Source organism: Bos javanicus, chromosome 17, assembly GCF_032452875.1.
Source record: "Bos javanicus breed banteng chromosome 17, ARS-OSU_banteng_1.0, whole genome shotgun sequence".
Lineage (NCBI taxonomy): Eukaryota > Metazoa > Chordata > Mammalia > Artiodactyla > Bovidae > Bos > Bos javanicus.
This window is the reverse complement of record NC_083884.1, coordinates 4,891,537-4,919,109: the sequence shown is the minus strand read 5'-3', so window position 1 is coordinate 4,919,109 and position 27,573 is coordinate 4,891,537. Positions and strand designations below refer to the sequence as shown.

The 27,573-nt window shown below is 40.2% G+C and overlaps 1 protein-coding gene across 6 annotated transcripts in view; it reads left to right on the top strand.

Moving 5' to 3' along the window:
- The window catches only part of TRIM2 (tripartite motif containing 2), a 128,101-nt gene extending 101,290 nt beyond the window's left edge, over window positions 1-26,811 (top strand). For all 6 annotated transcript variants that reach the window (XM_061383942.1, XM_061383944.1, XM_061383947.1 and 3 more), the window contains 6 exons: window positions 2,735-2,838; window positions 3,328-3,495; window positions 15,703-15,871; window positions 16,928-16,998; window positions 21,492-21,632; window positions 22,632-26,811. In XM_061383942.1, the coding sequence (XP_061239926.1) occupies window positions 2,735-2,838; window positions 3,328-3,495; window positions 15,703-15,871; window positions 16,928-16,998; window positions 21,492-21,632; window positions 22,632-22,784 (806 nt within the window). In that variant the 3' untranslated portion in view covers window positions 22,785-26,811. The remainder of the gene's footprint in view (window positions 1-2,734; window positions 2,839-3,327; window positions 3,496-15,702; window positions 15,872-16,927; window positions 16,999-21,491; window positions 21,633-22,631) is intronic.
- Window positions 26,812-27,573: the final 762 nt, after the last annotated feature.

Genomic DNA, 27,573 nt, shown 5'->3' with positions numbered 1-27,573 from the left:
AATGTGTGTTTATTTCTGCAGAGCAAAAAAAGGTGTCCATAGTTTTTTTGCTCAGATATTCCCTCCTTCTGCATCACTTCCGTTTTTTAGAAGGACAATTAAATCTTTTTGACAGAGGAACTGCTGAACATCTACGGAACCACTAGTCTCTGTTTTTTTCCTTCCTTTCAAACCTCAACTGCTGCTGCCTGCAGAGCCTTCTCTGAATAGAATAGGCTTTGTCTTAGCAGAATGGGGCTTCCCTTGTGGCTCAGCTGGTAAAGAATCCTCCTGCAGTGTGGAAGGCCTGGGTTCAGTCCCTGGGTTGGGAAGATCCCCTGGAGAAGGGAAGGATACCCACTCCAGTATTCTAGCCTAGAGAATTCCATGGACAGTATAGTCCAGGAGGTTGCAAAGAGTCAGACAGGACTGAGAGACTCACACACATTGTCAGCAGCGTGGGCCAAAAGTTAAAGAAAAGAGGACAGCAGGCGGGTTTAAACAGCAAACCAGTGCTGTCCACTCTGTCCACGTGCTTCTTACTCCCGTCCCGTTTTCAGTATTTCTTTCCTCTGCCTGCATGCCCTCTGGGCCATGGGTAAACTTCCAGTTTTACAAAACAGCCTGGGTTTTCTTTACCGTCACCTCTTTTCCAGTCCACTGGTAGGACTCTTGTATTATGTTTCTTTGTTTGGTCCTCAGTTCCCTATCTTGCTAATAACTTCCATGCTTTTGTTTATCAACGTTCTTGATAAATTAACCTTTTATTCTCTGCAGACCCTGGCCTTGCCCCTACTGCCTTTTAAAAAGTACAGACTGAGCATTTTAGAAGAATTGTTGCTTTTAGTCCATCCTTTTGTTTTGCTGTGCCTGTTACTCAGCTGTTATTCAGACTTCAATGCCCCAAAGCTAATACCATGCTGTCACGTACCTCTTTTAAGGGCCTACCACCTCTTTTCCTGCCCCTCCCTCCAACACAAACAGATATCAACATACCATTTTTAAAGTATTAGCTGATCCCATGGACCTTCATATTCAAGGGATTTTGTGAAGATCAAGTATAAAGATCATCTTTTCTGAAACATCTGAAATTAAATAGAACCGTTTGTCCTACAGCGTGCAAGACGTTCTTTTGAGGATCAGATTTTTATTTCATGTTATAAAAAGAGACAGAGATCATGAGTCATCATGTTAGGGCCCAGGATCTCAATAAAACAACTATCTTGTGGATTTGATAAGAACCAGCTGACCGGAGAAGGCAATGGCACCCCATTCCAGTACTCTTGCCTGGAAAATCCCATGGACGGAGGAGCCTGGTAGGCTGCAGTCCATGGGGTCGTGAAGAGTCAGACATGACTGAGCGACTTGACTTTCCCTTTTCACTTTCATGCATTGGAGAAGGAAATGGCAACCCACTCCAGTGTTCTTGCCTGGAGAATCCCAGGGATGGGGGAGCCTGGTGGGCTGCCGTCTATGGGGTCTCACAGAGTCGGACACGACTGAAGTGACTTAGCAGTTAGCAGTAGCTGATCAGATGATTCACCCAGAGATTCTGTTGGTCGATTTTGTTCTAAGTTTAATTCTGTCACAGTTTCACTTTCTAAATGCAGAAGCCAGTTTCTGAAGAGTCTCCCTGTTCTTAAGCACCTCAATAGGGCCTTGACATTGGCCACTGGCAGCCTGTTTTTGCTCTCCTGGGGAATTGCATTGATGTCTAAAAACAAATATCAAGTTTCTCTTTTGAATGTAAATGAAATTATAAAACTGAGGCATAGCTCTCACTCTCCAACTGTGAAAATTTAAACCTCCTTCCCGGTCATTTCTGAGCAAAGTTCCTTTTATTTCCATCTGTTAATATTTACATGGTCCTATTAAAATAAGTTATAAATACTTCTTTTGAAATAAAAACAAACATCTGTTAACCGTAGACATCTTTAAGCTTTTTTTCCCTCTTCATCTCTTCAGTAAAAAACTCTAAGAAGGATGAGGGGCTTTACTTACATTGATTAATTTTCTTTTGCCTTTCTTAGTTATTTAATCTAGAAAGCACGTCAGGATATCTTTTATAGGAGAGATAAGCTTAATGAGACACTGAGTCTTTGAAAATAGTTCATAGATAACTCCAGTGGTTGAATATCAGCCTGCTGGTTTTGTAACACCTGTGACCTTGTGGTTAGTTAAAATTGCTCGAAGTCAAGTGTCCAGGTTTCTAAGAGATGCTGAATTGGAGAAGGAATTTTGGCACAACCCCAAAATAAGACCCTTTGCTACTAAATATCCTCAGTATTGTAATATTTGTTTTTATAATCATGTCTTTGTGGAATCTAAATATATTTTAATCATATTAGTCTGCAGCCACAGTTTAATAAGAAAAGATTGATATTTGCCCCCCATAATGTGATGTTGCAAATACTTTATTGGTCCGGAAGACAAGTTTAATAGAATATAGATTAGGTCAGTGGGAAGGGTTCCTCTTTTTTTTAAGTGTAATTTAAAAAACATTGCATTCTCAGGCTACTTATAGAGGACTGAATAATTTTCTTGCTATAGCTGAGAAATCTAACTCTCTGTTGTTTAATTTTCTATGGTATTTGTTTGTTTGTTTTGTTATTTTGGCTACTCCATGTGTCACGTAGGATCTTAGTCCCCCAGCCAGGAATCAAACCTGTGCCCCCTGCAATGGAAGCATGAAGTCTTAACCAGTGGACCGCCAAGGAAATTCCTAATTGTCTATGGTTTTGTCATTTATTTTTAGGTACCAAAGGAAGAAATAAAGGGGAATTCACAAATCTTCAAGGGGTAGCGGCATCTACAAATGGAAAGATACTGATTGCTGACAGTAACAACCAGTGTGTGCAGGTATGGCTCCTAATTGTATACCTTTAACAACTTGTATTGATAACGTAGATACAGGTGCAGTTTTCCACTTAAGGCCTGCTGCTGCTGCTAAGTCGCTTCAGTCGTGTCCGACTCTGTGCGACCCCACCGTCTCCAGGCAAGAACACTGGAGTTGCCATTTCCTTCTCCAATGCATGAAAGTGAAAAGTGAAAGGGAAGTCGCGCAGTCGTGTCTGACTCTTCGTGACCCCACGGACTGCAGCTTACGAGGCTCCCCAGTCCATGGGATTTTCCAGGCAAGAGTACTGGAGTGGGGTGCTATCGCCTTCTCCAACTTAAGGCCTAAGATGCAAGAAAAGAAAGGGAAGCTAATCTTGTGTGTGTAGGCTTTACTTCAAATAGGGCTTGTATGTTCTGCCCTGTAGTCCTTACGACAAATATTCTTCCCTGTTTTTGCCCTGATGATTTCTGTGCTAGCTCACATTGCAATGAATGTACTTTGTTTTTCAGATATTTTCCAATGATGGACAGTTCAAAAGTCGTTTTGGCATACGAGGACGCTCTCCTGGGCAGCTGCAGCGTCCCACAGGAGTAGCCGTGCATCCCAGTGGGGACATAATCATTGCTGATTATGATAACAAATGGGTTAGCATCTTCTCATCAGATGGCAAGTTTAAGGTGAGATTAACTACAACTGACCAGTTGAGAGAAGGAATAGGGAATACAAGATAAAATTGTCTATTCTGGGGGGTCTCACAGATCCAATAAAATGTTCAACAGTTTTTCATACGCAGAACATCTTGACTTTGTCACATCTAAGTTTAACAAAGCGAGTGTCACAGTGATATTGTTATAAATCTACTCATGTATATCCTAAATATGGCTTTGTTTTATAAAGCAGTTAGTTTGCTCAGTTGCTCTTTTAAATTACATTCTTTTTAAATGCTCTTTTTCATTATAGCTTATCCCAGGGGGTTGGATGTAGTTCCCTGTACTATAGAGTAGGACCTGGTGGTGTGTTCATGTTAAATGGAATAGTTTGCATCTTCTAACTCCATGTATTCATGCTAAATGCAGTAGTTTGTGTCTACTTTCTCCAAACTGCAGTCCGGTCCGTCTCCCCTTTCACAACCACAAGTCTGTTCTCTGTGTTCATGAACCTGTTTCTGGTTTGTAGGTAGCTTCATTTGTGCTGTATTTTGGATTCCACATATAAGTGATACCGTGTGGTATTTGTCTTTCCCTTTCTGACTTCATTTAGTATGATAATCTCCAGTTGCATCCATGTTGCTGCAAATGGCATTATTTCATTCTTTTTATGACTGACTAGTATTCCATTGTTTATATGTACTACCTTTTCTTTATCCATCATCTGTTCATGGATATTTAGGTTGTTTCCATGTCTTGGGTCTTGTAAACAGTGCTGCTATGAGCCTAGGGTGGGCTTCTCCAGTGTCTGCCTGCAGTGCAGGAGATGCAGGAGACACAGGTTCGATCTGTGGGTCGGGAAGATCCCCTGGAGGAGGGCACAGCAACCCACTCCACTATTCTTGCTGGGAAAATCCCATGGACAGAGGAGCCTGGTGGATTACAGTCCATGGGGTCACAAAGAGTTGGATAAAAATGAAGCAACTGAGCACGCACACACAAATAGAGGGTTGTGTTTATCTTTTTGAATCCTAGATTTGTCTGGGTATGTGCCCAGGAGTGTGATTGCTGGATCATGTGGTAGCTCTATTTTTAGTTTTTTGAGGACCCTCCATACTGTTCCCCACAGTGGCTGTACAATTTATACTCGCACCAGCACTGAAGGAGGGTGCCCTTTTCTCCACATCCTCTCCAGCATCTGTTATTTGTAGACATTTTAATGACGGCCGCTCTGACTGGTATGAGGTGGTACCTCATTGTAGTCTTGATTTGCATTTCTCTAATTATTAATGATGTTGAACATCTTTTCATGTACCCACTGGCCATCTGTATGTCTTGTTTGGAGAAATGTCTGTTAATATCTTCTGCCTGTTTTTCGATTGGGTTTTATTTGGTGGTTGAGTTCTATGAGCTGTTTGTATATTTTGGAGATTAAGTCCTTGTTAGTCATCTCATTTGCAAATATTTTCTCCCATTCTGTAGACTGTCTTTTTGTTTGTGTGTATCTGTGTTTTTTATGGTTTCCTTTGCTGTGCAGAAGCTTGTAAGTTTGATTAGGTCCCATTTATTTATTTTTGTTTTTATTTCTGTTGCCTTGGGGGACTGACCTAAGAAAAACATTGGTACAATTTATGTTGGAGAATGTTCTGCCTATGCTGTCTTCTAGGAGTTTTATGGTGTCATGTCTTATGTTTAAGTCTTTAAGCCATTTTAAGTTTATTTTTGTGCATAGTGTGAGGATGTGTTCTAACTTCATTGATTTATGTGCAGCTGTCCAACTTGCCCAGCACCACTTCCTGAAGAGACTGTCTTTTTTCCAACTTTATATTCTTGCCCCTGTTTTGTGCGTGAGCTTCCCTGGTGGCTCAGCAATAAGAAATCTGCCTGCAGTGCAGGAGATGTTGGATCAGTCCCTGGGTCAGGATCCTGAAGGAGGAAATGGCAACCCACTCCAATATTCTTGCCTGGGAAATCCCATGGACAGAGGAGCCTGGTGGGCTAGAGTATGGGGTCTCAAGAGTTGGAAAGGACACAGCGACCAAACCATGACCACCACCTTTGTGTATGGGTTTATTCCTGGGCTGGCTATTCTGTGCCATTGATCCATCTGTCTGCTTTTGTACCAAAACCACTGTTTTGACCACTGTAGCTTTGCAGTTTTGTCTAAAGTTTGGGAGAGTTATGCCTCCTGCTTTGTTTTTTTCCGCAAGATTGCTTTGGCGATTCTGGGTCTTTTATAGTTCCATATAAGTTATGGATTATCTGTTCTAGTTCTGTGAAAAATGTCATGGGTAGTGCTTCTTGTTTTTCTTTTTTTAATATCATCAGGTTTACCTCCATTCAAAAAAACAACAATTTTTATAAAAGGTTATTGAGGCAATTTATATTTCCCAAATTAGCCTACAGATTATCATTTATGAAGTTCCTTCAGGCCTGTGATAGATGATGATATGGGAGAAACAGAATTATTAACACATTGTCCCTACTCTTTAAAAATATAGAAGCCTTTTGAGGAAAAAAGACAGATAACATGGAAATGATAGAAAACAATTCACGTCAGCCTTTCCGTTCAGTTCAGTCGCTCAGTCCTGTCCGACTCTTTGTGACCCCATGGACTGCAGCACTCCAGGCCTCCCTGTCCATCACCAGCTCCCAGAGCTTACTCAAACTCATGTCCATTGAGTTGGTGATGCCATCCAGCCATCTCATCCTCTGTCATCCCCTTCTCCTCCCACCTTCAGTCATTCCCAACATCAGGGTCTTTTCCAATGAGTCAGTTCTTTGCATCAGGTGACCAAAGTATTGGACTTTCAGCTTCAACATCAGTCCTTCCAATGAACACTCAGGACTGATCTCCTTTAGGATGGACTGGTTGGATCTCCTTGCAGTCCAAGGGACTCTCAAGAGTCTTCTCCAACACCACAGTTCAAAAGCATCAATTCTTCGGCACTCAGCTTTCTTTATAGTTCAACTCTCACGTCCATACATGACTACTGGAAAAACCATAGCCTTGACTAGACAGACCTTTGTTGGCAAAATAATGTCTCTGCTTTTTAATATGCTGTCTAGCTGGTCATAACTTCCCTTCCAAGGAGTAAGCGTCTTTTAATTTCATGGCTGCAGTCACCATCTGCAGTCATTTTGGAGCCCCCAAAATAAAGTCTGTCACTGTTTCCACTGTTTCCCCATCTATTTCCCATGAAGTGATGGGACTGCATGCCATGATCTTCTTTTTCTGAATGTTCAGCTTTAAGCCAACTTTTTCACTTTGCTCTTTCACTTTAATCAAGAGGCTTTTTAGTTCTTCTTCACTTTCTGCCATAAAGGTGGTGTTATCTGCATATCTGAGGTTATTGATATTTCTCCCAGCAATCTTGATTCTAGCTTGTGCTTCATCCAGCCAAGTGTTTCCCATGATGTACTCTGCATATAAGTTAAATAAGCAGGGTGACAATATACAGCCTTGATGTACTCCTTTTCCTATTTGGAACCAGTCTTTTGTTCCATGTCCAGTTCTAACTGTTGCTTCCTGACCTGCATACAGATTTCTCAAGAGGCAGGTCAGGTGGTCTGGTATTCCCATCTCTTTTGGAATTTTCCACAGTTTATTGTGATCCACACAGTCAAAGGCTTTGGCCTAGTCCATAAAGCAGAAATAGATGTTTTTTTGGAACTCTCTTGCTTTTTCCATGATCCAGCAGATGTTGGCAATTTGATCTCTGGTTCCTCTGCCTTTTCTAAAACCAGCATGAACATCAGGAAGTTCACGGTTCATGTATTGTTGAAGCCTGGCTTGGAGAATTTTGAGTATTACTTTGATAGTGTGTGAGATGAGTGCAATTGTGCAGTAGTTTGAGCATTCTTTGGCATTGCTTTTCTTAGGGATTGGAATGAAAACTGACCTTTTCCAGTCCCGTGGCCACTGCTGAGTTTTCCAAATTTGCTGGCACATTGAGTGCAGCACTTTCACAGCATCATCCGTCAGGATTTGGAATAGCTGAACTGGAATTCCATCACCTCCACTAGCTTTGTTTGTAGTGATGCTTCCTAGGGCCCACTTGACTTCACATTCCAGGATGTCTGGCTCTAGGTCAGTGATCACACCATCATGATTACCTGGGTCATGAACATCTCTTTTGTACAGTTCTTCTGTGTATTCTTGCCACCTCCTCTTAACATCTTCTGCTTCTGTTAGGTCCGTACCATTTCTGTCCTTTATTGAGCCCATCATTGCATGAAATGTTCCCTTGGTATCTCTGATTTTTCTCTATTTCTTTGCACTGATCACTGAGGAAGGCTTTCTTATCTCTCCTTTCACTATTCTTTGAAACTCTGCATTTAGATGGGAATATCTTTCCTTTTCTTCTTTGCCTTTTGCTTCTCTTCTCTTCACAGCTATTTGTAAGGCCTCCTCAGACAGCCATTTTGCTTTTTTGCATTTCTTTTTCTTGGGGATGGTCTTATCCCTGTCTCCTATACAGTGTCACGAAGCTCCATCCATAGCTCATCGGGCACTCTGTCTATCAGATCTAGTCCCTTAAATCTATTTCTCACTTCCACTTTATAATCGTAAGGAATTTGATTTAGGTCATACCCAAGTGATCTAATGGTTTTCCCTACTTTCTTTAAGTCTGAATTTGGCAATAAGGAGTTCATGATCTGAGCCACAGTCAGCTCCTAGTCTTGTTTTTGCTGACTTTATAGAGCTTCTCCATCTTTGGCTGCTTGCAGAATATAATCTATCTGATTTCAGTATTGACCATCTGGTGATGTCCATGTGTAGAGTCTTCTCCTGTGTTGTTGTGAAAGCTGAATGGTTCTGTGAAGACCTACAAGACCATTTAGAACTAAAACACAAAAAAGATGTCCTTTTCATTATAAGGGACTGGAATGCAAAAGTAGAAAGTCAAGAAACACCTGGAGTAACAGGCAAATTTGGCCTTGCAGTACAGAATGAAGCAGGGCAAAGGCTAACAGGGTTTTGCCAAGAGAACATACTAGTCATAGCAAACAGTCTCTTCCAACAACACAAGAGAAGACTCTACACATGTCAGCCTTTCAGGTCAGTTCAGTTCAGTCGCTCAGTCGTGTCTGACTCTTTGCGACCCCATGAATCGCAACACGCCAGGCCTCCCTGTCCATCACCAACTCCCGGAGTTCACTCAGACTCATGTCCATCAAGTCAGTGATGCCATCCAGCCATCTCATCCTCTGTCGTCCCCTTCTCCTCCTGCCCCCAATCCCTCCCAGCATCAGAGTCTTTTCCAATGAGTCAACTCTTCGCATGAGGTGGCCAAAGTACTGGAGTTTCAGCTTTAGCATCATTCCTTCCAAAGAAATCCCAGGGCTGATCTCCTTCAGAATGGACTGGTTGGATCTCCTTGCAGTCCAAGGGACTCTCAAGAGTCTTCTCCAGCACCACAGTTGAAAAGCATCAGTTCTTGGGCGCTCAGCTTCTTCACAGTCGAACTCTCACTTCCATACACGACCACAGGAAAAACCATAGCCTTGACTAGACGAACCTTTGTTGACAAAGTAATGTCTCTGCTTTTGAATATGCTATCTAGGCTGGACATAACTTTCCTTCCAAGGAGTAAGCGTCTTTTAATTTCATGGCTACAGTCACCATCTGCAGTCATTTTGGAGCCCAAAAAAATAAAGTCTGACACTGTTTCCATTGTTTGCCCATCTATTTCCCATGAAGTGATGGGACTGGATGCCATGATCTTCGTTTTCTGAATGTTGAGCTTTAAGCAACTTTTTCACTCTCCACTTTCACTTTCATCAAGAGGCTTTTGAGTTCCTCTTCACTTTCTGCCATAAGGGTGGTGTCATCTGCATATCTGAGGTGATTGATATTTCTCCCAGCAAACTTGGTTCCAGCTTGTGTTTCTTCCAGTCCATTGTTTCTCATGATGTACTCTGCATGTAAATTAAATAAGCAGGGTGACAATATACAGCCTTGACGTACTCCTTTTCCTATTTGGAACCAGTCTGTTGTTTCATGTCCAGTTCTAACTGTTGCTTCCTGACCTGCATACAGATTTCTCAAGAGGCAGGTCAGGTGGTCTGGTATTCCCATCTCTTTTGGAATTTTCCACAGTTTTTTGTGATCCACACAGTCAAAGGCTTTGGCCTAGTCCATAAAGCAGAAATAGATGTTATTCTGGAACTCTCTTGCTTTTTCCATGATCCAGTGGATGTTGGCAATTTGATCTGTGGTTCCTCTGCCTTTTCTAAAACCAGCATGAACATCAGGAAGTTCATGGTTCACATATTGCTGAAGCCTGGCTTGGAGAATTTTGAGCATTGCTTTGATAGCGTGTGAGATGAGTGCAATTGTGCGGTAGTTTGAGCATTCTTTGGCATTGCCTTTGTTTGGGATTGGAATGAAAACTGACCTTTTCCAGTCCCGTGGCCACTGCTGAGTTTTCCAAATTTGCTGGCACATTGAGTGCAGCACTTTCACAGCATCATCCTTCAGGATTTGGAATAGCTGAACTGGAATTCCATCACCTCCACTAGCTTTGTTCATAGCGATGCTTTCTAAGGCCCACTTGACTTCACATTCCAGGATGTCTGGCTCTAGGTGAGTGATCACACCATCATGATTATCTGGGTCGTGAAGATCTTTTTTGCACAGCTCTTCTGTGTATTCTTGCCACCTCTTCTTAATATCTTCTGCTTCTGTCAGGTCCATACCATGTCAGCCTTTAGTCAGTCACAAATTGTTTGGTACAATTTTGAACCATAGTGTTGTGGTTCATAATGTAAGAACTGAAAGGAAAAGAAAACGGGGGCTGTCTCCAAAGAGAAAATGTGAGCTGAGCTATTACCTGCAGGGAACCCATCGTTCAGTGTACTTGTTGTCACTCCCAGCATCATCTTCTGTGTCTTCCGCCGATCACTGAGGAATAGAGTGCTGTTTGATGACAACAGAAATCTCTTTTCCAACAAGATCATCTCCAACCCATTTTCTACATTTGTTCCCACGATGATGCAACACTTTGTCACAAGCAGTGTCTTGCAGGCCGTGTGCAGTATCGTCCCCGGCCCCGGCTGGTCCAGGCTTCTTTGTCAGTGGACAGCATGAACTTTAACTCATTGGAATACCAGCTCTGCGGCTTATTAACTGTTTGACGTTTGGCAGATTGCATGACTTTCTTAAGCCTTGATGGCCTCGTGTTGCAAATTTGGATTTAAAAAAAATCTGACTTACAGGATTTGGATAAGGATTACATGAGATATTATTTCTGGATTTTATATGTGCCTGGTGTGAAATAGGCATCCAGGAAGCGTTCTTTTCCAGTGCCTGTCCAAAGCATCCCGTCTGTTGGATCAGCTACGATTCCGCCTTCATGACCTCATGCTGGCTCCTGGTGCTCATTCCTTCTTTGTCCAGACTTATACGGGGACGGTGCTCTTCATAATCTATTCTGAAATCCTAAAGATGCGTGAAATTCACTTAGTCTCTTACTGGAAGAATTTGTATTTTCCTTTGTGTGTTTGTTAGATCACAACAGTCACCCCATCAGTTTAATTTTAAAAAGTTACGTACTTATTAACCCTCAGGTTGGAGCCTCTGTTTTCGTGGGGCAGCTTTTGTTCAGACTTGGAGAATAAAAAACTATCAACTCTAATTCCACCATATTGCATACCAATCTTCAGTTGTCCTTTATTTTTTTGTTCCACTGCTAATTTAATGACTGTATCATGGCAATATGCACAAGTTCTCTTGTCTTGCTGTGTCTCTAACTTCGTCCTCTTGTATTCATAGTTGTATTTGTGGTAAGGCTTACCCAAATATGACAGCTTTATCATTACTAGAATGAACACTCTTCAGTGACCTCTTGAAAATACTCTTCTAATTTGGAGATAACCCATTTATTCTAGTTTAATACTCTAGCAAAACCATGACCTGTTGTTTCAAATTTAAAAACTAACACTAAAATAGTTACTGAAAGTTTTATATCTGAAATATTTTATATCTATTATATTAAAACAACTTGAAACAGTAGTTTTATATTTAAGAAAGCAAGGTTTCCTGTATCAAACATTTCTAATTCAGTGGTTCAGTATTCTGTATGTAATAGGCTTTCTTCTTGAAGAACTGGATTCTGATAGTGGGAAGACTGTTGGTAATAATTGGAATAAACATGAAGGAACACTTATGCCCCCTAGAGGTTTGGGGGAATGGATATGGTATAGTTGCAACATACTCCTTTTTTTTTTTAAATCAAAATCCAAAGACTAGAAGGTTATGAAGTGAAAAAACATTTGTACTTTAATGAGATTTCATCCAAGTGTGATGCCCATGACCATAAACAGAGAGATATTTATTTTCTTCTTTGGTGGAATTCAGTAAAATTAAACAGATGCTCAGGAAAACAAACTCTTAACACACATTTAGATTCTCTGTATTTATTCCTAATAGTTCTAAGGATATAGTTTCTTATCTCCTTTTCTTTGTTTTACTCACCAACTTCTTAGGCCTAATTTTATTCCTCTCTGCCTCTTAAGTTTTTCCTTTCCATCTTCCCTCCTGACTTACATCTTCCAGTCCATCTGGGAACCTTTTGTGACCTCAGAACAGATAAAGAGACCCCTGGCCACCATATTCTAAAATACCTCATCTTTTCTTTCAATTTAAGGACACATTTCTTGAGTTAAATATTTTCGTTTAACTTTTCCAAAGCCAGGGTCTAAAATATCTTTGCTTAGTATTCTGTTTAAATGGGGGACACATTGTCAGTAATTCTTATTTCACTTGGGAGAATCTAGTGCAGCTAATCAGCAGTGATGAACGGAAGTGGAAGGAAAAAGAGGTTTTGGTTCAACATTTGCATTGTTTTCTTTTAGACATGTGCTAGTTCTCAAATGGCTGTTATCCCTTATTTTCTGTTTTTATGCTACATAATTATCATCCACTTGGTATTATGTGACTGAGTCATTCTAAGTAACAACCATTGTTCATAGTATTAGGTAATAATGATGTTCTTGTTAAGCATCTGAGTTCCCTCTTTTAGCTTTGATCTCTACTGCCATAACTTCCATTCACACATGAAAGTATATAAGGTTTTTTTGCAGGCTCTTATGTTATAGTCTCTGGTCTTTGAGCTAGATTGCAAATATCAGAATTAAATTAACCAACAGATTCCCTTGCAAGAATGCCAGTATTTCCTTTCTGAATAACTGTATCTCTTTGTTCCAAAGAGATCAGATCTGAATCTCAGTAATTTATAAACTTACAAGAATGAAAAATCCTACATGGCAACCCACTCCAGTATTCTTGCCTGGATAATCCCGTGCTCCTCTACAGTCCATGGGGTCTGAGCTGATCATGACTGAAGCAACATAGAGCACAGCGCTGAGCCTGAAGCTCCACTGTGGGGGTGGGGGGGGGCCCGCCTCCCTCTCTCCACTTCTCTCTGCATGCATCTGCATGTCTCTGTGGGGACAGAAGATAATCCTGCCCGTCAGGTATAATATCAACTGAAGAGAGTGGGAGAGAGGGAGAGTGTGTCTGACACTCCTTTATCCTCCAGGATCTGCATGACCCAGGAGGCAAATGTCATCGCTGCCGTTTTGTAGATGAGGAAACTGAGGTTCAGAATGGTGACAGAATGAACTTTGCTCTGAAGTTTTGATCCTAGGTGACTGGACAAACTGTGGTGTCATAAAAGAAATTAGGAAATTCAGAGGTGCTAGTTTGGGGTGTTTTCTTTTTTTAATCTCTTTCTGTTTTTTTAAATGGTTTGATGTTGGTTGAGTTTGAGATAAAATCAGCCATGGCTAAAGATACAGATTTGAGAATCTTACACATGGCAGTGAAAGCTGATGCCATAGCATAAATAAGATTTTAGAAGTGTGTAGAGTTGAGCTGTCCAATATAGTAGCTACAAGCCACTTGTGAATACAGAGTTCTTGAAAGGGGACTAGTCTGAATTGAGTTGTACCATGAGTGTAAAGTATACACTGGATTTCAAAGATTTAATCCCCCCAAAGAATGTAAACCAGTTCATTAATAACTTTTATATTGATCACTTATTGAAATGGTAAATTCTGGATATAGTAAGTCCTCTACATATGAACCTTCAAGTTGCAGACTTCCACAGATGCGAGCATGTGTTCCCAGCATGTCTGGTGCACATTGTTGCCTGTGCGCATCCTCTGCAGGTGGTGCTTTTGTGTACTTTATAGAGTACAGTAGTGCAATATCTTTATTTCAAGCCCGGGATGTCAGAAGTAGGCATGAAAGCAATGGTGACGTGGTTGGTATTGCTAAGAAGCACCAGCTCTTCACTGTACTCCTGTACTTTTCAAGGTACTGTACTGTAAGATTAGAAACGTTTTCTTTATTTTTTTAATGTACTATTTGTGTGAAAAGTACTATAAACCTATTACAATACATCCAATTTTATTTCAGTACAGTATGGCCGATTGTATTAGTTGGGTACCTCGGCTAACTTTGTCGGATATATGAATGCGCTCTTGGAATGGAACTTGTTCATTTGTAGGGGACTTACTGTATATTAGATTAAATAAATACATAATTAAAATGAATTTTCCCTGTTTCTTTTTTCTTTTTGATGTGGCTACTAGCAAACTTTAAGTTACATGCGAAACTTATGTTATATTCCTATCAGAATAGCACTAACAGAGAAAGGGAAAATAAGGGGTCTAAAACAGAACCTTTGAGAATGTAATGTTTTTCAGAGTTTAAGTTTTTAAGTTAACATGTAATATATGCAAATAGATTTTTCAAATAAGTCTACAGAGGAGAGTATAAAATGAAAAGAGTTTTTCCTGCCACCATTAATACCACTTTGTGTCATATAGACACTATGTGGTTTCTTAATTTCTCTTCCAGGAATGTATACACATGTAAACACATATTTAATACAGGTGGGGTACTGTTCTGTACCTTGCCTTTTTCAGTATCTGAAGGTTTTCATTAAAGCACAGAGAGCTCTGCTTCAGCTGACATTTTCCGAGCCTGGTGCCAGGGAGGACTGTGGTTCTTGCCTCCCTGTCACCTCCCAGACCCTTTCCCCCTGCTCCCTCACCTTAGATGCGCCTTCTGCTCCCTTGTGTGTGACCTGTATCATTGGGGTATTGTTCCTCGTGGCTTCTGAGATGGCCTATTGAATTCTCGCAAATCTACCAAAGTTAACCCTTGACACTGGGCACTTCCAACGGGGCACAGTAGACAGTGCCCTGAGGCGTCGCTGAGGGCAGGTGCTGTTTCTACCTCTACCACAGGGCGCACACTGGGGCTCGATCAGCGTTTGTGGAATTAATAAATAAATGGGCGAATGAATAAAGCCCGTCTTTATGAGTACTCTAGGAAACAAAATTATTGAAGATATAAGACATGCATCTTACAACAAACAGGCATTGATACACACACTATACTCAGAAGAGTAAGGTCTTAAATGCGTATGGTATATGTTTTATAGAAATCTAATGCTTTTATCCCATTTTAAAATACTGCAAAGACTGGAACCATTTAATGAATTACCCTGCAATAATGCTAGACTTTTCAAGTTAATATATTGAGTGAATATTTGTTGAGTACTTGTTAGGAAGTGTGCTAGGCTCTGAGTACACAGTGCTGGATGAAACAGACATGATATCCACCTGTGTGGAGCTCTAGTCCAATGGCAGATGCCTGGCCACTTTGATATTAATTATGATATTTAATAAAGAAAGTGACTGCTTCCTTTTAAAGACTGCTTAATATGTACTGTACTCTAAATGCTTTACTTACTTTATTTTACTTTATACATATTCCAGAAGTAGCAGTGGGAGTGATTAAGGCCACTTTTTGACATTTATAATACTTAAGAATCTAAAACTTAAGGAAAAAAAATTAATGTGTGCTATGGCAGATGCTATAGCAAAATGGACACAAAGTGAGTGACAAGCATGAGACTGTCTTCCCACTCCTAATCCAGTGGTCCCTTGCTCCACCAAACTGCCTCCTTACAGAGGAATTGTGACTCCGGTTAAGGGGATTCTAGAACATTTTTGGTGGTGATTCCTTAAAAAAATGATTTCATATAAATATCAGTAACAGATAATGGATGTGAAAAAGACAATTTTCAAGACAGATGATTGTGGCCCCTGAGTAGCTATGCGCCTGTTTGAACAGCCAGGTCAGCGTTTGCTGACACCCTCATCTGTCTTCATGCTCTGCAGTGCTTTCACCTTCATTTCCACACTTGTTTCTAACAGACAAAAATCGGATCGGGAAAGTTGATGGGGCCCAAAGGAGTGTCTGTGGACCGCAACGGGCACATCATCGTGGTGGATAACAAGGCGTGCTGCGTCTTCATCTTCCAGCCGAATGGGAAAATAGTCACCAGGTTTGGTAGCCGAGGCAATGGGGACAGGCAGTTTGCAGGTACACTCGATGGTAATATGTAAACCCCCTTTTTTATGCTTCTTCTGCTCACAGTTGCATGATGTTGGAGCATGTTGAGGACGCCGCATCCCCAGTGTGTTTGCCGGCTTTGGGAAAGACACTGGGGATGGAATCTAAGCGAAAGCATGGTTAGATGCTTCTCAGGGACTTTACCCGCAGTAAGTCCTACTGCAGCCCGTATGGGCTTTTACTGGTGGCAACCCAGAAGTCTAATCTTCAGATATTAACATTGAATAAAATAGTTTTTAAATGAAAATGTTTGAGGAACTATGGAGAGCCTCCTGTTTCCACCTGACTGTTGCTTTATTTAAGTTTCTGAATGAGAATATTTTTCACCTAAGTGGTTATACGAGAGCAGAAGTGTGGAATAGCACAGGGAAGGCGGTTTCTTTTACTTTTCTCTTTGGTGTGCCACTTTGCAGTCACAGGCTTACCTCGTTTTTTTTTTTACATCTGCAAGAGGCTGAAAACAGTTGATTACTTCTTTTGAGAAGGATGCTTTTGGCGGTTCACATTAATTTGCATAATCTTTCTTTATGCTTTGTCTCCAGTTCTGCCAAATTCTGAATGTCGCCCAAAATTATAAAGTGTGGGTTTCTGAGCTACTTGAAAAAAAATTATTACACGCTGGATATTTTTCCCTCGGTGCTCCCAAGAGTTACCATGTCTCTCTTCGGTGGGAGCTGAGGGTCCTCCCTGTGTGACTGTCGGGGAAGCTGGCAGAGGTGACTTTCAGTTGGTGGTGTGGAGAAGGAATTCTGATGCTTACTGCTCATTCCACTCCATGAGGGCTGCTGGAACTGTCAGCTTGATTTGGAAGAAGGCAGAGCAGACAGCCACAAGTGTAGAATGCTATCGAATCTGTGTTATCTGAAGCCAGAGGTCTGGCTGAATGACCTTTTAAGAACCGAGTCTATAGTTCTTTGTTTTTTCTTAAATAACTAAGTTAATATATGAAGTTCTGTAACTACTGTGTTGTTGTAATCATTTTTGTTGTTATGGTTATCACATGTTTTTTTCTTATTTTTATTTCAGGTCCCCATTTTGCAGCTGTAAATAGCAATAATGAGATTATTGTTACAGATTTCCATAATCATTCTGTCAAGGTACCATAAACACATCAATTGTTGTTAACTTTCAATTGCTTTAATACAGGAATCAGTCTGGGAGAAAACATGAGACTCACCTATACACACAGGACCTAGGGGATTAACCTAAAAGAGCAGATCTTTGCTTCTCCTAAAAGATGCAGGTTTTAATTTGGACACACAGACTTTGCAGAGTCAGAAAAGTGAACAAAATATTGTGCCAATAAGTTTCTTAATTTGAAACTGGTGTAAATGGAGATGACTTGAAAATTAAACTTTAAAAAGCAGTTGCTTGAACTGAGAGAGGCAGAACTTTCTGAAGCTTAATATTTTGTGGCTATTTGGTAAATTAAAACAGATGACTTTTTTCAGTTTTCTGCACCTACGGCCTTACAAACAAAAGTAGATATTAGAACTCTGCTGCCGCAATAGATTTGGGGAGGGAAACAGCCCTGGCATCCGTTCATAGAGTGTCCTTCATACATCCTTCACACACGTGGTGCTCCCCACCCCTCCCCCAAACACTGTAGTACATCTTCCTTAGTAGGTAGAGTGGGGAGAAAGATTTGACCTCTATTATGAGCAAATCAGGAGAAAATAGAGTGGTTTAAAACCAGTGTCTCACTTACTGGAACGAGAAAACGCTTGCTAGCATTCTAGACCAAGCTTATCCGAGTGTAACGTGTGCTCCACGTGTAACGTGTGCTCCACGTGTAACGTGTGCTCCACGTGTAACGTGTGCAATGTCGGGTGGCCTGGGCAGTGCCCTGACAGACACTTTTCCTTTCAGAGTTCTTTGTCTGTTTTTAGGGTTACCTTCTGTTTACATCAAGTGATACAGGTTTGCACTGATCCTAGAAGTGTAAGTAAGCTCACTTAAATGTTTTAAAGTCAGGCACTGCAGATGTGAGGGAGGGTAGAAGACAGCATAGGGGAGGCCAGTGAGTCAAGTTTGCGCTTAGAGACAACCATTGAGCACTCAAATCTAAACATCAGTCTGCAGTGTGGATGACTGGAAGAGCTAAATAGGGATAGGATTCTGACACCAAAGGAACGCTCTTCACTGCTGCTTTTCCCCAGCTCTTCCTGGAAGAAGGTGTCTTGAAGCTGGGTAGATAAATGGAAAGGCCTCGTGCTTTGGAGATGGGGCCAAGTCTCCGTGCAGAGAGGGGAGCACAGTGGGCCGTGGTGCTGGGGCAGGCTGAGGGGAAGGATGCCCACCGTTGCTGCTTCCTTGAAAGGCCGCTTCCTGCCATGGGTCTCTCCAGAGTTGCTGCCTGAGTGGCAGGGCTCCATCCGTGCCCCCCTCCACATACACACACCTGCCCAGGCTTGGTAAGAGGAAGAGAACAATGGGAAGGTCTTTTGAGAATGAGGGATGCACACAGCAAAGTGGCAGCGGAGCCTCGGCCTGTGGCCGTTCTCCCAGGGGGCTGTCACAGTCCTGTGGACGAGCATAACTAGAAAAGGACCACATGGGCCATCATGATGCTCCCTCCTCTGCACTCTGTTTATAGAGCGGCCCCTTCATTTAACCGTTGTGCATTGAACAAGAAGGAAACCCATATAGGTCTCAGTGGTGCCAGGGCCAGCGAGGCCTGGCCTAGGTGCCACCACGCCCAGCAGAAGACGTGACAGTGGCCAGGCTGCCCTTTTCCACTGAGCATAGCTGGGGCTCAGAGCCTCTCCTTTCCCTTTGCTCGAGGCAACTGTGTGAGCCAGCTGGCCTCGGTGAGTGGGAGGATTCCTATTTACCAGTCCTAACATTGTAGGAAGAAAGAAAACATATGTAAGTAGCCAAAATGCAAGGCAGAGAGCAACAAATGCCTTTTTTAAGAATGGGTATGTATAGGGACTCCCCTGGTGGTCCAGTGGTTAGGACTCTGCCTCTAGTGCAGGGGCATGAGTTCAATCCCCTGGTCGGGACTGAACGGCCAAAAGAGATGCATGGCCAAAAAATACAGAAAGAATAGGTACACATAAAGTTCTCTAAATATCCAGAAAAAAAAGAGAAGATTTCCATAATTAAGACTTACCAGGGAAGACTTCCAAGTGGAGGTGGTATTGAGGTGAACAAAATTTTGAAATCAGAAAAGGACTGTCATCAAAATGATAAAAACCTACAGTAAAAATTTATCAAAAAAGAAAACTATAAAAATGATTTCAGCTCATACTTCTGCCTCTTAGTATGCTTTCATCTGAATAAGTTATAAATAATTAAATGACATTTTAGGTGGGAAAAATAGAAAATATGAGAAATTTAAAGTCATTAAAATTGTGAAAACATTTCAGGTTTTCAGTACTGTAGAGGCAGTTATTTAAACTCAACTTTTCTCTCATTTAGAGGGAAAAAACCCAGTCATTTTGATTTTTCTCTTCTCTTTGACAATTGTTGCCATGTAGCTTTTATTAAATAGTTGGGCTTTTTTTCTTTATATAACGTGGGCAGTTAACAAGAATTCTTGATTTAAGTCACTTCTCTGTTGATAAACATAAAAACCTGAACTATAGGTCAAGGGTAACAAGTGGGCTAATTAGTTCTTTAGCTACCTTCACGATATACATTTTCCTCATTGCAAAACAAGATTAAATTAGCCTTCATAATTTCAGAATGGAGCAGAAGCGTGTAAACTGTTTGAATTATGTCAAGGAAAACATGCTGACTTAGAGAGATAAGCAAACAAAATGATTATTTGTATAGCTTTTTTTTTTTCATTTTTATTTTGTATTGGAGTATAGGACCCAATGGTAAAGAATCCCCCTGCCCAGCCAAAGACACAGGTTTGATCCCTGGGTCAGGAAGATCCCCTGAAAAAGGAAATCCCACTCCAATAATCTTGCCTGGGAAATCCCACGGACAGAGGAGCCCGGTGGGCTGTAGTCCATGGGGTCCCACGGACAGAGGAGCCCGGTGGGGTCACAAAGTTCGGACGTGACTTAGCGGCTAAACCACAACAACATTGGATTTACAACATTGTATGAGTGTCAGGTGTACAGCAAGGTTATTCAGTTATACATATACATACATCTTTTATACATACACATCTTTTCTTTTTCAGATTCTTTTCCCATTTAGTTTATTACAGAATATTGAGTAGCATTCCCTGTGCTGCATTAGATCCTTGTTGATTATCTATTTTGTATATAGTAGTAGGTACATGTTAATCCCAAAATTATGTGAAGGAGATAAAAAGAATCAGAAAAGATTTTAAAGACACGGCATCTTAGTAAAAGTTGATTCTTGTCTCTGTCCTTTCAAAGAACCAAAGAGGTAGCTTATTTACTTGGCAAGCATGTAACTAATTCAGAAAGCAGTCACGACTTTTTCATTTTACCTTAAAGAAAATTTAGGCTTTAGAGTTGGAAGCGTCTCACTTCCCCATCATAAGAAACTAAAAGAAATAGCATCATTTTACTCTTTCATGATCACAGAGATGGCAGTAAGAGAATCTTGAAAAGGTTCTGAAAGCACCTTCAGATTAGATCTGTGCTCAGGCTTAGTGACCTCTCTCGTGTCCTCATTTTAGAAACCTCACGCTCATGGGTGCCTTGCATATAACACTTTTTGATTTGTCAGTGAGTTTTTCTACATGTGTTGCATGATAATGAAGGCATAAGAGAACATCCTGAACGTGTTCAAAACCAGATCTTCAAGATAAAGTTATGCTTACTAGTCTTATCATTAAACACATATTAAAATGCTAATTCTCTCAATGTTAGTAATCTGAGTAATCTACAATTGGTACATATACTGTAACACTCTATTAATAAGAATATTTAATTAACCACAATAGTCCAGTGCTTGGCTATTATCAGATATTAGAGAATTTGAGAATTCTGCAGTTTCGTTTAGCTCCCTCTTCCATCATCCTCCTTCATGGGCTGTATTCATCAAAGCTTATGGCTATCTATTCTAACTAAAATATTCTGAGAAAATCTATTTTAAAAAGCCATTTTCTTATTCCTCAGTTGCTGCTATCACACACACACGCACACACATACTCACTTGGATTTTCCTTGCTATAAATGTGTGGTCCAGCCACATTTCTTGTTATGTTGACTTGGTAAAATCGTAGTAAATTCTGAATATCTGGCCTAACAAAAAGCTCTTACTTTCTGATTCAACTTTGAGCAATTGTCCATCCTGTTAGAAATACAATTTCTATTCTTGAAATTAGATATTTATTTAAATGCAAAAAGAATAATGTGTTTGGAAATTACATCTCTACTTACTCATAGTACCTTATATTTGTATACTTTTGATAATTTATAACAGAAGTATTTTTCACATAGTAATACAACCGGATATAAGCTAGAAAAAGAAGTGGTTTAACAAATAGTAAATCAGATTTAGATAGTAAATTTGGGAACCACAAGTGATATGTGGGGTCTAGTTTGTAAACTCCCCGTTTTTGAAGAATGTCTTAAATAATCTGCTCAGATATTTTTTAAAAACCAGAATGTTTGCTTAACTATCTTAGTTTAAAATAACTTAAAAATATCTCGTACAGGTGTTTAATCAGGAAGGCGAATTCATGTTGAAGTTTGGCTCAAATGGAGAAGGAAACGGGCAGTTTAATGCTCCCACGGGCGTAGCAGTGGATTCAAATGGAAACATCATCGTAGCCGACTGGGGGAACAGCAGGATCCAGGTAGACGGATTTATTTGTTTAGAGTGATCGCTGTTTGTTGAAAGTGAAGTCCCCCAACCTGGAATGTTTTCCATTTGTTCATTGGTTAGGTGATTAGGCTGTAAACAGTCTAACCAGAAGTTCCAAACTAAGGAAGGTGGAATAGAAACAAGTCAACCCAGGGTGCTCTGGGCAAATCAAGGAGCATTCCCAAGTCGCTCTGAGAACAGCAGTGTTCGGCAGTTGAATCTGATGATGGATGTCCTCTTCTCAGGAAAGGGGTCAAGACTTTAAATGTAACACTGCATACTTTAATTTCTCCAGGGTATTTATCTTGCTTAATTATCCCAGTGGACATCTACTTTTGAAAAAGGTGTTCTGTATCTGATGGGAAGCCAGAAGCAGACAAGGGGCTACAGTCAGGAGGCAGTGCTGAATAGGGCCACAGATGCTCGGCTGTTTGTGCCGTGGCCCTCATCACACCTGCCTTTTGAAACACCCTATAAGCCAAACAGAATGGCCAGAAGAAACCAGTCTGGGCCTGGGAAGGGAAAGAGGTCTTTTTATTGCATCATAGCAGAAGCTTACTGACCAAAAAAGACCACTTTCTGTCCAAATGTACGATTTTCTTGTTGCATGTTGACTCAGGACATTCTTCTGTGGTCTAGTTGCCAATTTTTCCCTCTTGTGCTTGGGAATAAAAGAAGATAGTGAGGCTGGAAGGGGAGAAGTGAAAGCTCAGGGTGAGACAGAAGGGTGGTTTGTTCTTCGGGCCCCATCCAGAGCCGTTCCCCTCACATGGGACCTCTGTGAGCGTGTCAGCTCACACGGGGCACAGAGAGTGAGGTGGGGGCAGGCACGGTGAGTGGAGGGAGGGGCTGTGGGTGAGTGCGGCCTAAACAAGCCTGGGGGCTGCGCCCGTGTTTCCAGGTAAGAAACGTCAGCATCAGAGGTTTCCTAACCCCGGCTTCTTCCTGTTCCTCAAACTTCTCCTGTCACACTCTGACTTTATGTTTACAGGTGTTTGATGGAAGTGGGTCGTTTTTGTCCTACATTAACACGTCTGCTGATCCACTCTATGGCCCCCAGGGCCTGGCCCTAACTTCAGACGGCCACGTGGTGGTTGCAGACTCTGGAAACCACTGTTTCAAGGTCTACCGGTACTTACAGTAACAGTGGGCGACTGGACACCCCCTTACAAAGATCTTACACCATAAACTGGAATGGATCTCCTGACACAGGACCAGATGATACTAGACTTTTCTTGCTAGAAGGAATCATCGGTGAACTTTCCAAGGTTATTTCTGAATGTAACAATTTCCTTAAAAACTGCATATCTGATTTCCATAATCCACGTTTAGAGTTAAAAAAAAAAAAATCTCTTCTACTGAATCTATAAAAACTGCAAAGTTTTACACCTGTGAACTATGTCATATAGGACAGGGATTTATGTAGTTTAACTAATTTTGCAAATCAAACAAGCATTAAAAAAAAACTAGAATATTTAAAGGCATTTGTTAATCCTGTGAGTGATAGCTTTTGTGCAGAGCTTCCAAAAACAAGATGAAAACAAAATCTGTTATAGTTATATACTTTATTTAACCTTGGTCACAAGACCCAGGGGATCTTCTAACCTCACTTTTACAGTAGAGATTAGTCTTGTGACATTTTTTGTTTATCAGTAACTACATATAACATTACTTTGGGAAAAAACGAAAGCTGTCTTACAAAATCCTCCCACCTGGGATTAGCAAGCCTCTTGAGTTTAGCACTTAAAAAATCAATGCAAATCTCCCACCCTTTCTGAGTTTGATCAAAGATCTTCTTCATGTGTTTCTTTGCACCTCGCTCCTGCTCACCTTGTATCTAAAAACAAAGTTCATTTTCAGGGAAACCTGAAATTCCTGATACTTTGAAAGGCATTTTACGACAGTAATGCTACCTTTTGGTAAACCAGCGGGCCCCGTTAACTCCAGGTTAATGCACTGGAATGTAACCAAGGCAAAGTCAGTCACATTCTCTGTGCCGTGCGCTCACACGTGTCTCTCCTCTCCCACTTCACGAATGCGAAAGCTTTACCTCTTGCAAAATGTCAGCACATGTAGTAGGACACCAGTATCCTAGGACAGAGAGCCATAAGCAGCCCTTTGGAGGACGGATGGTGTCAACCAAAGGCATGTCATTGATCAGTGGTCTCCCCTTAGAAAGCAAGTGTTACCAAAGTCGTGTTATCGCGAAGGCATTACAGGTAAGGGCATGTTATGGTTATTTATCATTGTCTAATGACTAGTAGAGGCATTAAAGGACTATGTATACATGATTAGGGTAAGGTAGAATGTATCATATATATATTTAGCTGAACCTTTGGTGTATTGAAGTAGGCAGCACTCTGAAAGACAGAAGCAGCTTCAGCACATTCCTCAACTGCACCGTTTAAAGCCGTCCTCATAGAGCAAGCCCTAAAGCAGGTTTCATTTTTGCCATTTTCCAGGAGTGCTGGTATTGGTTGACTTCTAGTCAGAAAATGGCCTTCTGTGCTTTCAAAAACAAAACGAAAAACAGGTCGAAAGAAACAAAGTTGAACTTGAGTTACATTTAAGTATAAACGCATTTTGAGACATGGTAAGAATAATTTAGTCAAATCTGATTCTGTAAAATAAGATGTGGTGTATTTCCACTGTTTGATTTTCTACTCAGTTCTACCAAATAGGATGTCATGTTTGGCATTTTCGATAATGACTTGGGGACCTTTTTCACTGAAAGCACCTTAAAACTGTACTATAAAAAAACATTTCCCACATGTATAACTATGTGAATGTGATGTTTCTTTTTTCCTAATGTCAGTGGTGAAATGAGTCTTTGAATTTAAACATTGATGTTTAACGAGCACTTCCTGGGTGCCAGAGACTATTCAAGGCACTGGGTATAAAGTCATGGATAAAACAAACAAAGCTCCCTGCCCCTTTGAAGCTTACACTGTAGGGCAGGAATGTCATTTCACCATTAACTAACCTTCTGCATAAAAGATAAGCTAGACTCGATAATTCCTGAAATGTTTAAAAGGAAAGGTTTTAAACTAGTTAAATTAATTTCAGTTTATTTTCACCAGTGAAAGTAGCTTCCTCTGTAGACTCTGTCATAGGCCATGGATCTTAAAGCTCGTTTACTTAAAGGGGTTTTTTGCACATTCAAATTATTCTTGTGAATTTAGAAATTAACCACCCATCATAACGTATTAGACTGGGTACCTTAATAGAAGGAACACAAAGCTGATTTTTTTACATGTCAATATTGGAACGAAACTGGAATAAAAGAAGAGATACTTTGATTCAGACCTGTCCCACTACCTGTTCCTAAAACACATGCTATGGGCACTCCAGGAAACACTATATTTCCCCAAAATATATATAATCCTATATGTTAAAGTATAAATAACATTTCGAATTTGGATACATATGTGCATTTACTGTATCTCTTGGTAAGCATATTTTAGGGGGAAAGTGCTGCTGCTAAGATGAATAGACAAGATTTAAATGGAGTTTTGTCACATTCTAAATGGTTTCTAGTAAACTGAGAAGGATATAAAATAAGTGACTTTTTGTTTCTGTTCTTCCATTTTTGTTTGATTTCTGTTTGTCACGTGTACAGAACCTGTCATACATTCATGATAAGTAGCACTGAAAAACTACCCATTCAAATTTCCCCTGGGCACTTACGGCAAAACGTTGCCAGTTAGAATGTAATGGTCGGTGACGATGCAGTCCCTCCCCAGTTACAGATATTAGTAACTGTATCTCTGATACAGACCTCCCCTGCTGGACATGGGGAGGTGGGTGGAGTCACTTGACCACTTAGATGAATAAAAAGCCTTTATGACGCTTAGCCATTAAAAAAAAAAAAAATGGTTCTTAGTATCTTGATCAAACTTTAGTCTCCAGTGACTAAAGTCCCCAGGTTACCTTCTTTTAATTTACTCTTCGACTAGATTTGAGGCAAATAAATACTAACAGGTCCATGCAACTAGAATACACTTGCTTCTACTACTAAATATACAGGGTATGTACTAAGGGAGTTAACTGGAATAGCAGTATGCTAGCAAGTGTCTATGGATCCTTAATACTAAAGGGGTCACATAAATGCTTTGGTAATACTAAGTTAATTGGAGGAAACAGCAAATAAACATCAGGTAATCTGCAGATTACTTCAGATGGAAAAAATCTTTATGTACATTTGAACTGTACGGTATCCTCCTTATTCACCAGCTTCTGAAAAAGGGAGGAATATTTTTAGTTTAATAATTTAAAAGTAAGACATTTCCAGGTAAGATAAAATTGAAGGTATTTGCTGCAAACATTGTTTCATTTTGCTTAAAATTGAAAGTCGTGATATTGTTGCATTCTGTAAATGTTACAGGGTTTTAAACTTACAATTATTTTAATATTTTTGATAACTAGGAATCTAGCATTGCCATAAAGGAAACTAAGTGCCCATTAAAGATTTGTTTGGTATAAATAAATAATTTTTTGTTTTGTTTTAAATGACAGTAAGCTACAAATCATGATGTTAAACTTTCTGAAGATGAATTGTGTGGCAGTGATTGTATAGTCTGTTTGTGGAGAATGTATGGAAGCTATTAATATTCTAAGATAGATGAATAAATTGGCTATGTTGTTCCAATGAATGTACAGCACTTCCAATAACTTTTGAAAGCAACACAGCCTTAAAATGTTTTTGCTTTATGACATGGGAATGTTCGGTCATCAAAAGACTTTATTCTTAGAATTCTTTAGATCATTTTCAATTCTATAGCCTTTCAATCCTATGTATGAGTATGAGGGATTTTTGTTTCCTTTTTTTTTCTTTTAAAATTTTGTACATTCCATCTTTATAGGTCTGTTTCATATATTTTGTGTATAGAACACTAAATCTTGCGCTCTTTGACATTGGTACTGATATATTCTCATCATTGTTCTTTTATGAATCAAAATGCTGACTGCCTATTTAAAGAAGAGAATAAACGCCGTGCATCAAAGTGTTTGTATGTTCGTAGCTACATACGTACCACAGTATTTTGGATGCTTTAGTCTACAATAAATCTTTAAATTAATTCTGTCTTGAAACATAGGAGAAACAAGATTCATGTGTATATCTTTACCATACACAAAATCTCAAACCATTATAATAAAGCTTGTTTTCTCCATTTCTAGGCTGAATGTTCATTTTTTTAACCTGCCGTTCTCTCTCTCAGTGAAGGAAAGTGAAGACACTTTCTAGAACATGTGGAAGATATCAATACCTTAATCAAACTGTTCATACGAGTGAGAAAAGGTTTAGTTAATGGGAGTGTTTTCTTAGGTTCTCTTTCTGATAGTCTGTTATTGGTATCTAGAAATGCAGCACATTTCTGTTAGTTTTGTGCCCTGCAGCTTTACTGAATTCAGTTGTTCATGCTGGTACCTTTGTGGTGGCATCTTGAAGATGTTCTGTGTTCTGGCATCATGTGGTCTGCAAACAGTGATGCTTTTAATTACTTCTTTCCAGTTTGGATTCCTTTTATTCCTTTTTCTGGTCTGACTGCTGTGGCTACCCAATACTATGTTGAATAAAAGTGATCAGAGCAGTCATCTTTGGTTTTTTTTCTGATCTTTGAGGTAATGCTTTCAGCTTTTCACTGCGGAGCATATTAAGTATAATGTTAGCTGTGGGCTTACCAGTATAGCTCCTCTATACCCATTTTGTTGAGAGTTTTTATTATAAATTGATGCTGATTTTTGTCAAAAGCTGTCTGCACCTGTTGAGATCATTATATAATTTCTGTTCTTGATTTGTGGATGTTGAACCATCCTTGCAGCCTTGGGATAAATCCCACTTGATCATGGTGTATGGTTCTTTCAATGTATGGTTAAATTCAGCTTGCTAATACTTTGTTGAGGATTTTTGCACCTGTGTTCCTCAGTATTGC